Genomic DNA, 15,321 nt, shown 5'->3' on the forward strand with positions numbered 1-15,321 from the left:
CAGCGGAGTTAAATCTCTCTGCATCCATTTTCAAGCTCTCTGTGTGTTTGTTTCCTTGCGGACGAGAAAAGGGGGAGCGCACGTTTCCGGGAGGGCGTGTCCTTTTCAAAAATGCAAGAGGCGTTGCTTTGTTGCCGGCTGTTTTTGCCGGTGTGTTAAACACACTTTAGAAAGGAGATCTCTGATTGTCTGATGGCGAGACTACAGTGACGCTGACTGAAGCTGAACTAAAGCTAAAAGATGGAGGAATCTTCTAAACTGATTGTGTTGTTCACTCACTGTGAGAAACTAGCTGTTCCTTGTTGTTGTACTCTTTCCTGTTCATGTCTCCCCCGTCTCCCTGTCTTTCCTCCTCTCCATCCTCTCCATCTTCTTCCTCCTCCCCCTCTCCGTCCTGTTCCTCCCACCCTAATGAGTGAGATGTGCAGCAGTATGCTGTCTTGCTGTTGCAGCGTGGGCCTGTTGTCTCCATTACTCTTCATTTGGAGCGGAGGAAGGATGGACAGCCATGTCATTCAACTGGATTACTCTGCTCTGTTCTGCTCTATTAGGGAGTCATGCTGCCAGAGTGTGTGTGTGTGTGTGTGTGTGTGTGTGTGTGTGTGTGTGTGTGTGTGTGTGTGTGTGTGTGAGTATGGGGGCTGGAAAGGGTCACGGAGGACAAGACACACATAGATACGCTCGAGTGATTATTTACTGAAAGTACCTCATATGTGCATCAATGTGTGATTTGTGCACATGCACGTCTGTGTGTTAGGAGTCACATGCACACACTCAAGTCATAGGTATGTCTGTGTGCGCATCCTGTAACTGCACACACACAACTTTCAGACAGGGATGCAGACTGACTGACAGCATTGATCTATGGATGACTGGGTGATTGTTCCAGTATCTGTCCAGCTGCTTTATGCTGTATGAAAAGCTTCTTCTCCACTTCATGAAATCTCCGCAGCATCTGAAGGCAGCAGCACTGACATGTTGATAAATCTGCAGCCTCTGAGAAGCGCCGCACCGGAGCTATGATTCTGATGCAACTCGTACATGGTCACACAGTTCGGTAACTAATGTTACACAGCGGTGTTTGTGCTGCAGTGTGTTTCAAGGATAAATAAATGAGATGCTAACTTTGCATTTAAATAAAAAAGATGAGCGCTGGTAATCAGACGTGTCCATTAAAAAAACAAAAACAGAATATCAAGTGATAGTGTAGCAGCTGGGGTGTAACGGTCCATCCGTCGATTCAACGATCAATGATCCAATATCACTGATGCAAAATGAAAACATCGATCCATATCATTATTTCTAAAATTCTGTCACCATCAAACAGCACCAGACGGATAATGGTGATCAGCCAAGATAAAGATAATGAGGATAATGTTAGAGAAATACGGGTCAACAGACAGAACACATGCTGTTGTGTTAAATAATCATATAATATCGTCTCATTTCGATCGCAGGCCCCTGAATTGAATCAAATCTAAGTCGTCGTATCCTTGCAGACTTTATAGTCACTTTTGTTATTTAATGTCGGTACATACAGGTGAACAGCCATGTGTAACGGCACTGCACCAAACTTTGGAGCAGTATGAAGCCCTGTGCTGACATGGCTGGTACCAATCGCTTTACGTTGACTAGTTTCACATGGCATCACTGCGTAGTTTAAAAAGACAGTCATGTATGCAAAGATCGAAGGCAGTCCCGTGGGTCTCAGTCACATATGTGCATGCACAGTCCCAAGATGCACACACAGAGATAAGTATACACTACGCTTGTGTGTGAGTCGTACTGATCGCACACAGACACACATACAGAAGATGCATGTAAATAATCACGAGTGTATGCACGTGCGTCTTATCGTCTGTGACTGTGTGTGTGTGTGTAAGAGAGATCGTGTGTGTTAGTAAGTGGGTTTATATGCATGTGAATGTGTGTCTGTGTGTGTAAAGTCATTATGAAGAGCTACAACCTGACATCAGTGCTTTTATTGACTCGATTAAAACAGACTTCTTGCACGCTGTGTCCTCTCCTTGTGTGAAAGAGTGTGTGTGTGTGTGTGTGTGTGTGTGTGTGTGTGTGTGTGTGTGTGAGTCCTTGTGGTGTTTTTGTGCCAAAAGCCTCTTCAAAAAACTGGCATTGTGCAAAAATGTAGCCTTGAAACACTGGATTTCATAGGCAGTTCATTAGGGAAAGTGAACAGTGGTGTGTGTGTGTGTGTGTGTGTGTGTGTGTGTTTGATCCGTCAGTTTGCATACACAATGAGTGAGGGAGTGAGGTAGCAGGTCGGGGAATAAAGAAGAGTAATGAGAGGAATACGCAGCTTATAAATCCAGTCTAACTGTATATCCAGTCTTGTGCTTTGTCCTTGAGAAGTAAATAAGCATTTAAATATTCATGCTTTCTGCTCTGAGTTACGCTGTCAGACAGAAATGCTTCGGCAAAGACAATCTGTTTTCTTTTCCTTCTCTGTACCTCGGTCTCGCTCGCTTTATTTTTCCTGTCCTCTTCTTCTCCCTAAATCTCTCCACAGAGGCGAAACCTCGGTTAGTTTTTGATTTGTTAATATGGTGATTATTATATGAGCTTTTAGTGAGAGTGCAGGACTTTGTGTCTGTAGTGTGTTTTGATGTAGTTTCATTTTAGTTTTAGTGATTTAACTGAATGATGTATATTTTGTTAAGGTGCATTAATGATCAAAATCCAGGACAGTGACTGTTCACATGAACATCAACTGTTTTTCAAGGATGACACCAGGATTATATCAAGATTATGATTCATATTTCGTGTTTCCTTGTAAATACAAACAAAAGGGTTGTTTTCCCATCGATGGTTTGTGTCGTGGAAAAATGTTCATGGTTGACAAATGTTTGACCTTTTAATGTTCACACGAGATAATAGTGCTGTGGTCAAGGTTTGGTTAAGTTTTGGCACAGAAAATAACTTCGTTTTAAGCCTGTTTTAAACAGGAATTGTGCAAATCTGCAGGAAAGTCCAATCAGTCTTTTTTCAGCATTGGCAGTATAAAAACAAAATCAGGGAGTGCAGCAAAATGCCGCCTACCTGCTTTTGTTTATACAGAATGTGCCTTTTTCGGGGCAATGGGGGGCGTGAGCAAGTAACAAAACGTGTAGCTCAGCATGTGACGTAAACAGTGACGTGNGGCGTCATCAACAGCTCCTCCCACAAGTCTTCAACAGCCCCTCCTGTTGCGGAAGGCCGCCTCGCTCTGTTTAAACCAAAGGGGTTCCTCCAATATGTCTACCCTACGAGGCAGAAAATTGGGCACCTCGGATCAACTCGCCAATCCGGCTCTGTGTGTCTAAACGCTCGCAGCTTGCCGGCAAAACGGCCCAACATTCGCTGACAATCTGGCAGTGTAAAAGGAGCTAAAGAGAAAGTTCATGATTTGGGTTAAAATACCTACTTTGTTAAGATAAGAGGATTTGCATCATGATGGCTGCAGTAACAACACGGTCATGGTGAACAGAAACTAACACTGAGCATCAGTTGGAGACGCCAAACGAGCATCAGCCGCCTGAGTAAAAGTCTGACGTTTGATTGGACAGTTGTGGTGATGTCATCCTGCATCATCAGCACATGATGGACTCAAAGAGGGTGACTGACTGCAGGTCAGTTTGAGCTTCACTGTATATAAATATACACAAGTAAAGAAACTGAATTAAATTGAATTAAATGTAATGATAATTTCATTCCAAATCTCTACACCACGATATCTGAGGGAGTCCTGTCCATGTCTGGTTTTATAAAAAGGAAGGTGGATAAATCAGGGAATAATATAAAGTTAATAAACAAGAAACATTCACAGTTTGCTGATGATCCCCAGTGATTTCACAAATCTGTTACAAATAAAATTAATGTGTTTTCCAATTCAATTTCTCATCAACTAAAATGCCTCAAAAATGTGCAATGCAAAACTTGAGAAATTTCTTTTCTATCTATTAACACTGGAGCACAGGCCCTATCATACCTCCTGCCACTCGACGCAAATATAATGAACCTTTAATGAGAGCTTATTAAGTTGAAACCATCTTGCAACTCTCACCAATTCCTCATCTGTGTTATTCATTAGTGTGTGTACGTCAGCATGTGATGAGATCATGTTGGTATCATCAGCAAACAAAATGGGAAAGTCTGACGCCTGCACAGTGGCTAGTACAATGCTAGTTTACTGATGTTTGACCTGGCTAACTAGCACTTAGCTATCAGAGGTCAGCAGGAGGAGAGCTTATAGACTGATTACTGCCCACATGTCCTCATCCTGATGAGTGACTCACTCCCACACGCCATCACCGTCCAAAGCCAGCCACAAAAGGCACCACCCAGACATGCACAATACATGTAAGAGCATACATTTAGCACAAGTTTAGCGGAGCTGACAGAGAGGCGACCGGAAACGTCTGTGCCTCCATAAAAAAAAAAGACTACACGACTGTGTTGCTGCTACAATAGACTTCATGGGACACAAACACAACTTTGTTTTACTCCCTTTTTCACTGACAGAGAAATCTCGCTACACACATTTGCTGACGTCCATTATGTCCTATCATGGAAAATGATTTGCATAAATATATACAACACTTGATAAGACGGCTAATGAGGTTGCTTCACAGCCAGAAGATGGATTTAACATAACAATAATTAAGCTTTTGAATTTATTCTAAAAATGACATATCTTCCATCATGACATCCTGATTTTAGTCTGCTTCGCTTCCACAACACAAACAAATGGTCAAACACACCACAGTTTGTTAACGAAGGCAGCCTATTATATTAAACATGGTCTGATAAAATATTACCTTTCAGTATGAGCATATCTTTGCTTTAGTCTTCGTGTGAAAGCACAGTCATCAGTTCCTCCTCCACATCTCTGCTGGATGTTTTACTTTCATTCTGGCGGCCGACTGATTCGCCTAAACTCGGCTTGATTCACGTTTCATTTTTAGTGCCATTTCAGAAGTTAACTTAAAATTCCCTTGACAGATGAATGAAAACATAACTCTCTGCTTCCCCGCGCTCACTCTCCCTCCCTCCTCTCTCTGGAGTGTTGATTCATGTGCAGTCATCTTCAAACTATTTCTCTGAGGACACACATTTCTAAAATCATTTCTCCCTGCAGAATGTATTTGTGGGTTATTATTTAACGTTTTTTCCAGGCGAGTGGGGAACTAAATAGAGTAAATTTAGGCTCATTAAAACACAGTGGAGTATTGTTTTCTTGCTGAAACACACCGGAAGGAGTTGTGTGACCTATTTTGAGCCCCACTCCACAGTTAAAGAAAACCTGGATTTAATCTTTTCTCACAAATTTCTCTCTGCTTTGTGCTGCTGCTGCTGCTGCACAGACACACAGGCTTTTATTTTGCCTGGCTGCTGTTGCAGGGACTCAGGAGTGCTTTTGCAACACAACAATACGGATTTGATGACATAACACCTCATCCGTGTTTCTCCAGTGTAATATGAAGCAGCCATTTTCCAGTAAATGCACACAAACACACATCCTTACTCACACACACACACACACACACACACACACACACAGATTCATTTCTCTATTACTCTCTGACATCCGTTCTTTGTCTGCATGTTTGGACGGGGATAACGGCGGCTTTACAGTTACTCTCCTCTGGGAAAGCCTTCATCTCTGTGCTCTTTAAACGTATGGAGAACTCTCTCTGGTATTCATGTCAGGTGTCGCATATATTAACGAGCCACTGATGTGCCCGTGCTCTGCATTCACAGAGATGAACGCAGAACATTTGAAGTTATAGATCCACATGTTTAAGTATTCATATAGCTGCAGCGAGCGACCTGATTGCAAATGTAACGTTTTGCCGGGAGTCAAAGAGGAATGACTCTGGCGAACATGAGAAGGTAGTGAAGGATGAACCAGCGTTCATTTTATCACCTTCTTCAAAATGTATATTAGTTTGAGTCACACACAGGTCATCTGACTGACTTATATCTGACCCACTGATTGCAGGGTTGAAGGTTCATTCACATGTAGAAGAACCCTGACCTTGCACGGTGCTGCTCTGGATAACACAACTACATAAATGCAGTTAATCTTACCAGCGTTGATTTAGGAGAGAGCTGCTCACCCTCGGCTGTTCCTGCTCACAGCAATGCTACTAACACAGTATGTTCTCTTTACTGCAGAGCAGCCGATCATTCACAAGCTCTTTAGTGTCGGGTTTGAGGATGTGAGAGGAGAAGCAAATGTCTGATATTAGAGACATTTCTTCAGCAAACATTTAAGTCCCATTTCCACCAAGCAGTGCGGTACAGTTCAGTTTGGTACACATTTGTTTTGTTTCCACAGTGAAAAGTTGTGGATGGTACAACAGAAGCGTTCCTTAGCGTCCCCATGTTTGGTCCCCCCTCTGTTGGGGTACCTAGCACACAGATCTGGTACTAAAAGGTGGAGCTGTGAACACTGCAGTCTGATTGGTCAGTAGAGGACGGTCACTCTGCTCAGGGCTGAGTTGTGTCTGGTTTTGAGGCTCATGTAACCACTGTTCATACTGTGGAGAGTTTTATTAGTAAACTGTAACTATAAAATGAAAGGATGTTTTGCTGCCTCTCACAGCAGCTGGAGTCTGAGAAAAAATAACTTCATTCACTGGGCCGACTGCCGGCAACTTTTAAGGTGGAACGTTAACTTGTAATGTTACTCAATGCATGAGTTGATGACGTGAATCCATCAGCACACCTTAAATTTCACTGTGACAACTTTGACCATCACTTTAGTTTTTATATGACACACACTTTTAGTAATGACTTTAAAAATATAGATTAATTTGGAGCGGATTATGTGAAGGTCATATATTCTAATCCTCACTTCCTGTGGGCTACAGCAACACTAAACCCCTGAGCTTGCCTGAGAAGGACTAAATGCACAAAGCTGCTATTTTTAAATATCCCATGGAGAGAGACTCTCACTGCAGCCTGTTCTTTTTTGTTCTGAAAATGTGGGCGTGCAGCCTCGTTCTGTGGACGATAAACCAGGTGCAGACTTCCATCTGTGTCACCGCTGATGAGGAAATACAGCGAGTGCTGGACGGAGCAGTGAGTGACAACAACCCCGCCCACATTTAAGAGGACTGTCTGATCAGACCGAGGGTCTAGGTACCATGTCTGAAGGCTTACTGCTGGTTCCAAAGGTGCTGGACTGAGAGTAACCCAGAACGGACAAATCAAACACTGGGTCCAGACAGGGCTATTTGCATTTTTGTGTTTTCACGTCGGCCACCGTAGTTCTCCTACATGTTGGCACACAGGAGAAGTTTCAGAAGGTTGCAATCTCTAACATCACCACTAGATGCCACTAAATCCTACGCACTAGTCCTTCCACCCACAGGTCTCGTTAATAAAACATTAGCCTACCTTTCTTTTTTGATCTAATTTTCAGTGGGCTTGTGGGTAAATTTAGTCTGTAAATCTGTTACCTTTCTCCTACCAAGAACATTCACTACATGATTCATCACAACTGACGGAGACACAACATTAACCAATGCAGAATGCTTCTTCTAAACATTAGTGCAACAGGTCAAACAACACAGTCAACTTTTGACAAAGCAACACATTCTTCCTCCGACCTCGTCACATATTGAAGTTGTGGTCATGGACTTTCCACGTCCACATACGATGTGCAAGGTACCCTGGGTGTGTTAACATACAGTCTCTTTCAAAATAAACGTACTATGTGGGAACAACACTGCACATTGACATTTTTTCCCTTTAACAACAAACACACATGGTTGGGTTTAAGAAAAAAAGAACAGGGTTTGTCTTTAGAATCTTTAGGGACACGAACACCACTCTCTCGTGTGAAGGTCAGTGTCTGTTGGACCCATCCACCACCCCTCCCGCCCGCCCCACTCGGGATTTCGCCGCCTTAACTTTTGTCCTTGTCCTGCCAAGTTTCCCCCGACGCTGTTAAACTATAACGGCAACCGGCCGCGTATCATGCCGACGTTAAAGGACGCTTTTTGTTGTTGGTTTTTGACACTGAAAGTCACTACCAAAGCGTTGGATTTTGACGACTTGGGAGTGAGACCGTGCTCGACAAAGAGATGTTTTCGGGCACTGGAGAATACAGCATGTGGTTCCACAGATGCACACACATTGTTCAATCAGACTCCCCTTCATGTGTCCCTTTTCTCACTTATTGTTTATGTTGTAATACTTTGTGACATAGGTCTCATTTTAATAGAAAAAGGTTGTCGACAAATATTCTTTGTTTTCTTTGACGAGATGAACGCTGATTGGAACAAAAACAAATTCACGTTTCTTCCCGCATTGTGAGTAATTCTGTTATTTAAAAGCCCAGTTTCTGTTTTTCCTGCACTCTCCTTCTGCTTCTCTTGTTGTCTCTCTTAACGTCCTTCTGGCTCTCTACCTCAGTCTCACTCTTTCACTCTCGCTGTATTTGCATCTCTGTTTCCTTGAAAAGAAGGGAACGCAGAGAGGACAGATACTCCATAGGGAAGCTCCACACTCACAGCTCCGAGTCGTGCTACCATTTTGCAGGCTGCTGACAGCACAGACAGCTAAAGATGTAGCCGTCAACATGGCTAACATCGCAGCAGGCGGCCAAAAATACAAAACACACCTTCAGATATTTACTTGTATTCTAAAAATAGGAGTGACATGACAGGAACGTACATGCAGAGGGACACGTTTCGACTCCTCTGACATTTATTTTCCGCGGTTTAGATCTGATGAAAGCAGCCTTTAATGTACAGCTCAATTACTGTGGTGCTCCAGCTTCGTGTTTCTCAGTTTCAGTATGGATTTGCAGTGTTGCACTGCTTTGTGATTACGCTGTAATTATCAGGATGCATGTGAGCTGCATTTGAAGGGTTGTCATGGATTAATAAAAGATAGGAGAAGGCGACAGAGATGAAAGAATGTGCATGATGGGGACGGGTGGTGGGGTCTTACCTCTTCTCGTATTCTCTTCACTGTTTCTCCTTTCTGTGGGAAGACAAGAAACACAAAGCTGAGTTTTTTTCCCTGCAGACTTACACTCATTTAAACGTTATCAGTTTTATTAGAGTCACTAAAGTAGAGAGTACAGTTGTACCACAAGAGTGGCTGCAAGTAAAAGAATTTGAAAGATGATGCAAGCATTAAAGTTTTGTCACCAAACTGTACTTTAAAGCTCCGTTTCCACCAAACACTTTAGGTATGATACCTCTGGAACCAAAAGAAACCTCTCAGACATGGTGCCTACCCTTCTCAGACAAGCGCAGGGGCTAAGAATGCAACGATTTGTAAATTGTTTTTGACCTACATTCAACTGAATACAGTCCAAAGACAAGATATTAAATGTTCAAACTGATAAACTGCACCATTTTTGTAAATATACAGTAATTTTGAATTTGATGCTGAAACAAGTGCCAATAAAGTCGGGAGAGGAGCATTTACCACCGTGTGACATCATCTTTTCTTTTAACAACACTCAGTAAGTGTTTGGGAAATTATATTTTTTTATATTATATGCTTCATAATGTTTGACATGTGTCTCAGTGTCTCGCTGGAATAAGCAGGGACGTCCCTGAGAAAGACGTCGTCTGGATGGCAGCATATGTTGCTCCTAAACCTGTATGTACCTTTCAGCATTCATGGAGCCTTCACAGATGCAAAGTTACCCATGATGCCATGGGCACTAGGATCTGGATGGTCCTTTTCCCCTTTGGCCCGGAGGACATGACGTCCATGAAGGACTGGTCAGACCACTTTGTGTCAGTCCATCTCAGATGAGCTCGGGCTCAGAGAAGTGGGCGGAGCATGGTAGAGTCTGAACTGTCATTGGTAGATGCAGCGACGTGTTTACTGACAGTGGCTTTCCAAAGTGTTCCTGAGCCCATGTCGTAACATCCTTTTTTACAGATGTGTTGGTTTTTACTGCAGTGGTGTCTGAGGGGGTCAAAGGTCACGACCATTCAATGTTGGTTTTCAGTCTTGCTTCTTATGTGCAGAGATTTCTGCAGATTCTCTGAATCTTCTGATGATATTATGGATTGTAGATGCAAAATCCCTAAAATCCTGCAACTGTTCATTGCATAACTTTGTTATCATCATACTTTAATCTGTTACCAATAAACCTGTTCACCTGTTGAATGATCCAAACAGGTGTTTTTTGAGCGTTCTATAACTTCCCCGGCCTTTTGTTGCTCCTGTCCCAACTCTTTTTAGAACATGTTGCAGCATCAAATTCAGAATGAGCAAATATTTTATAAAAAAACACAAAGTTGATCAGTTTGAATACTAAATGTCTCGTCTTTGTGCTGTACTCAAGTGGAGTCTGCGTTGTAGGTAAAGAAAACAGGGCTGGACGATCTTGGTAACGAGGTGGTCAAAAGTGTATTTAAATACATTTTCCCTGGGAAGCAACCAACTGCTATTGTAATAGCAGCAGGTTAGAGCTGGAAGAGTGTAGGAGCAACTAGAGAAATAAATCCAGGTATGAAAATGAATCAGAGATTCTTTCCGGCTGCTCCTCAACAGCCACTGGGATGCCCCCGAGCAGCGGCACCGCTGGAGGTTCAGGTATCTGAGTCTCATGATGTGACTGTGACACAACAGTTTACTAAACAAGAAGAAATGTGCTCAGGAAAGGTGTGAATCAGTGATAGATCAATATTATAAAAGTAATGTTTAGTAAAGTTTGTTTGTCATATTTAACTTGGACTGAGCGGTCTAACCTTATCTCAGTTTGACACCTGTCCCGATCACATGAGCCTGTTTACAGCAGATAGGGCGGCTTTAGTGAGCATCAGTTCTGCTCCGCCGCCTGGCAGCCTTGTTTAATATGAGAAGAAACCCTGGAGAGCAGCTCCTGTGGCGCAACGACAGAATGACACGACCAGACTAGAACTGTAACGTGGTGATGTAATTTTCATGCCGTCTTAATGTCAGAGACTGCGAGCTAATAGACCACACACTGTAAGTGATGAGGAGGGGGAAATCTAAATATATGCTGAGGGAAATCAGACTCAATCATGGGTTAGTGAATGTGCTGCGAGGGCAACGGTCATTATCACACTTCACTTGGCTGTGATATATTTGGAAAAAATCCTACAGGGGTTTATTTAACACGTCCACAGTGAAATTGACTCGTATCCCTGGAGAGCAGCTCCTTTTCACTAAGTACAGATTGGAATGACATGGCCTGACTGGAAATTTTACACACTATTAATACATATTTCATGGCAACTTTATTTCGTTGTAGCAGGATTACATTGAACGTTATCTTGAGCGGCATGCCAATTTTAGAAAACCACAGACTGGAGATGGGGAGGATTTTTAAATCCATATTTCATAGATGGAGAGGGTTTTTTCTCGTGTCGATGATAATATGAAATTACTGCATATGTTTTCTAATGATGCTCAAATATTACACTGAATGACTTTTACATAGACGAGATAATTTGCAATGTGCTTTAATTTGTTCCACTGTAAAAGACATAATGTCTGTCAGAGAAATCCGTCCGGTCATTTTAATTGCCTGATATTCACACTTTTGTCGTCTGAGTGCAGTGAACCAAAGCATTTGAGATGGAAAGAGAGTATGTGTTTCGCTCTGTTCAGTATAGAAGGAAAAAATAACAAACTTCAGCTCACCTTGCCGATAATGCTTCCTACTTCCTGTGGAGAAAACACAAACAGAAAATGTTACTATTGTGGTCCTCAGAGGACACACAGACACACACTGTTTTTATGTCTTTCTGTCATTTTTAGGACAAAAACACGACGTGGAGACTCAGCTTTGACTGGTGAAGCAGCAGTGGGACACTGACAGACCAAAACCGAACATCAGAAAGACAAACTAGAAAATACCAAAACTAAAAAATTCTGAGATATGTTACATTTGAATGAATTCAGAATTTGCAAAAACAAACCTCAGTGGACATTTAGAGTTAGAAGATGAGGCTGGCCTTATTGAGTGTTTTTCATACTGTCAACAAATCCCCCAAAATGATGAAATGTCTGCAGCTCTCAGCCTTGAGCTTAATCTCTAGAAACATGTCAGATATTTCAGGAGGAAGCTCAGTAATTTCCTCAAACAGCTGCTCACTGCAGTTTTTATCAAACAAACAGGAAGAAATAGTGCATTTGTTGGGACTATTTTCAGCGGCGGAGTAATCAACAGTTGGTGCTGAGGTGAGTATTTGTGAGGGTCCAAGGACAGAGGGGTGTCGTATGCTGTAAAGCTCTCTGAGGTAAATTGTGATTTGTGATATTTGGCTTTATAAATAAAATTGAATTGAATTTAATTTATTCCCAGCTCTACACACTGGTGCATAATTTGATAATGCTGCCAACTAACACATCAACCATCTAACTTTGCAACTGACACTTTTTCCCCGCTCCTACACCACAGTCTTTGCACGCCACACATCCATTTTCTCACGCAGTGAAAAACACATTTATAGCTGATGATGTTACAGGCAAATAGAAGACGCTGACAGTGCACACACAGACATGCAGCAGCATGTTAGCCCTGTGGTCCAGCTAGCGGTGGCCGCCACACTGTGGTGAAGTTGGTTTGAGGTTCAATATTTAATCAATATTATCAATGTTGATATTCGTTCTCAGCTTCATGCAAGAGGGTTCCTGGTTTGAACCCCAGGGTGGGGGAGCCCTTCTGTGCAGAGTTTGTATGTTCTCCCCGTGTCAGTGTGGGTTTCCTCCAGGTGCTCCGACATGTTCTCCCTGTGTCAGCGTGGGTTTCCTCCAGGTGCTCTGACATGTTCTCCCTGTGTCAGCGTGGGTTTCCTCCAGGTGCTCCGACATGTTCTCCCTGTGTCAGCGTGGGTGTAAATGTGAGTGTGAATGGTTGTCCATCTCTATGTGTCAGCCCTGTGATAGTCTGGTGACCTGTCCAGGGTGAACCCTGCCTCTCGCCTAATGTCAGCTGGGATAGGCTCCACCCCCCCACAACTCCTAACAGGATAAGCGGTTACGGAAGAAGAATGAATGAGTTTCACGCGACGTTGGCAGCAAGAGGACGGTTTAGCTCAACTCGGGGCTGACTGAGGGGTCATCAATGTATTTCTGTTCAAATAACAAAACCTTTTTTGATACCTTAATGCTGACCTGCCAATATTAGTAAATTAAGTAAGTAAGTTACTTAAAAATTCCACTAAATCGGTCTCATTTAACACACTCATTTTCATTATAAATGTGTGGTTCATTTATTTTACATAAATATAACCTCCAGTGTCACATTAAGTTTCATTCATATTCACAAACAGCACTGAAAATGTAATTAAGAGGAGTTAGTACTCTAAGTGTAGAGGTCAATATTCAGCCAGTAATATTAATTAATTAATTAATTAAAATGAAGAAATATTCATGTAAAATAGAAGAAAAGAACTTACCAAAGAATTTGTAACATGATTTTAAGAAAACTTATCAGTGTATATCAGTGTTTGTTGGTGAGTTTGAAAAGTTTGCTAACTGTAGCTGACTTGTTTATCGATTGTTTGGTCTGTGACGTAACAGGTCAACCAGAGAAGATCCAATACTAACAAGCTGAAAGGGGCATATTGTCCTTTTAATAACAACAGAGCTCGACAGCAAAGAGGAAGAAGATACATCAGGACGGTGGATACACACACACACACACACACACACACACACACACACACACACAGAGCACTGTAGCAGAAACATTTCCTGCTGGTTTAGATCTGTTGGCTTTAAGAAAAGTACAGAATATTTCCAGCCTGATGTCATTCACTCCTCTCACCTTTCCGTGCATGAGGAGGCGCAGTGTGAGCGTGACTCCCATGGCCCCGTCTCCAAACTCCTGTTCACAGCTCATGGTGGTGGTGGTGGTGTGGTGGGTGGAGGTGTGGGTGGACTCTGCCGCTGGGAGACGCATGAAGGTCCGAGGCCCCGAGGCGTATGGAGCTTTCCAGAACACCACAGAGAACCCTTTGGAGAACCCGGCGAGGAACCCTTGGAGAGCCCTGGAGCTGTGAGAGGGGTGAGGGGAGGTTGGGTTCGGGGGTGGACGGTGGGACGGTCCTGGGAGTCGGTGTCAGGGGTGGATTTTATCTCTGTTCCTGTTTCGACTCTGTGGAGAGGAGGAGGAGGAGAGAGGGAAGATTTTATAGGTCACTGTGTTACAACAATCCATCCACCGTCGTCTCTACAGTTATGCTCAAGTTTACATGATGAATGTGTCTGTGATTTCTTTAGGAGTTTGTTTTGGTGAAGCAACACATTTAAGCTCATATGTGTGCAGTAAGTATTAATGACTCAGTAGAAAAAGACAAACAGGACAAATCTTGCAACAACAGGTTAAAAAGACAAAGATAGTTAGAAGCTAAACTTAAGGCTACAGGTGACAGTGTAAAAGTGAACCACCACATTGCTGATGATCAAAACAGAGGACAACAGATATAAGGGGAAACTTTGCCAATATTCAACCAGCTGTGCGTCATGGTAGTGTGTGCAGATGAACATTGTTTAACTTCCCCCTGTGCCTTCAGCCACTGGACCTCCACTGGCAAACGGGCAGCCATGAGGAGCTCTGAGGGAAGCCAAACACAGGGTTCCTCTGCAGTGTGGTAGTTCTTGATTCAGTGTTAAAGTCTTTAAAAGCAAAAGTAGCTTGTGTTTACAGTCAGCAGGCTAACATTAAACCCTCAGTAGCTGGCTAGCTAACCCTACACTTTTCAGGGTTTGATTTTGGTTTTGGAACAGTGAAGAGACGTTTATTTCCCTCCAACCTCTCCAGGTAATGAGTATCATTAATACACAAGGTGCCCCAGGCACAACATTTAGCTCCAAATCCACAAAACCAGCCTGAAAATGAAGGAAATCTGAAACAACTGCATCAGAGTCTAAACAGCACAGCTGTGTTGTTGTGGGGCTGATTGGTCAGTATGTGTTCGTGGGCCGCGACTTAGTGAAGGGTCAATTATAAAGCAGCAGCCAACAATGTAGGAAAAGAGAACTAAATTACAGTTCATTCATTCATTTTCCATAAACTGCTTATATTGTTGGGGGTTGCAGGGAGGTGGAGCCTATCCCAGCTGACATTGGGCGAGAGGCAGGGTTCACCCTGGACAGGTCATCAGACTATCACAGGACTGACACATAAGCCCTTTTCAGACAGGAATTGTGCAAATTTGCAGGAAAGCCCAATCAGTCTTTTTTCAGCATTGGCAGTATAAAAACAAAATCGGGGAGTGCAGCAAAATGCCGCCTACCTACTTTTGTTCATACAGAATGCGCCTTTTTCGGGGCAATGGGGGGCGTGAGCAAGTAACAAAACGTGTAGCT

The 15,321-nt window shown here is 42.9% G+C and overlaps 1 protein-coding gene across 3 annotated transcripts in view; it reads right to left on the reverse strand.

The window, feature by feature from the left end:
- Positions 1-15,321, reverse strand: part of pcbp4 (poly(rC) binding protein 4) — a 536,281-nt gene that overhangs the window by 406,197 nt on the left and 114,763 nt on the right. For all 3 annotated transcript variants that reach the window (XR_007569440.1, XM_050037692.1, XM_050037691.1), the window contains exons 3-5: positions 13,778-14,107; positions 11,647-11,670; positions 8,962-8,994 (exon numbers count right to left, since the gene is read on the reverse strand). Coding sequence is in view for 2 of the 3 variants with exons in the window: in XM_050037692.1 (XP_049893649.1) it covers positions 8,962-8,994; positions 11,647-11,670; positions 13,778-13,912 (192 nt within the window). In the remaining variant the exon portion in view is untranslated. The remainder of the gene's footprint in view (positions 1-8,961; positions 8,995-11,646; positions 11,671-13,777; positions 14,108-15,321) is intronic.

This window comes from Epinephelus moara, chromosome 24, assembly GCF_006386435.1.
Source record: "Epinephelus moara isolate mb chromosome 24, YSFRI_EMoa_1.0, whole genome shotgun sequence".
In the NCBI taxonomy this organism is placed as follows: domain Eukaryota; kingdom Metazoa; phylum Chordata; class Actinopteri; order Perciformes; family Serranidae; genus Epinephelus; species Epinephelus moara.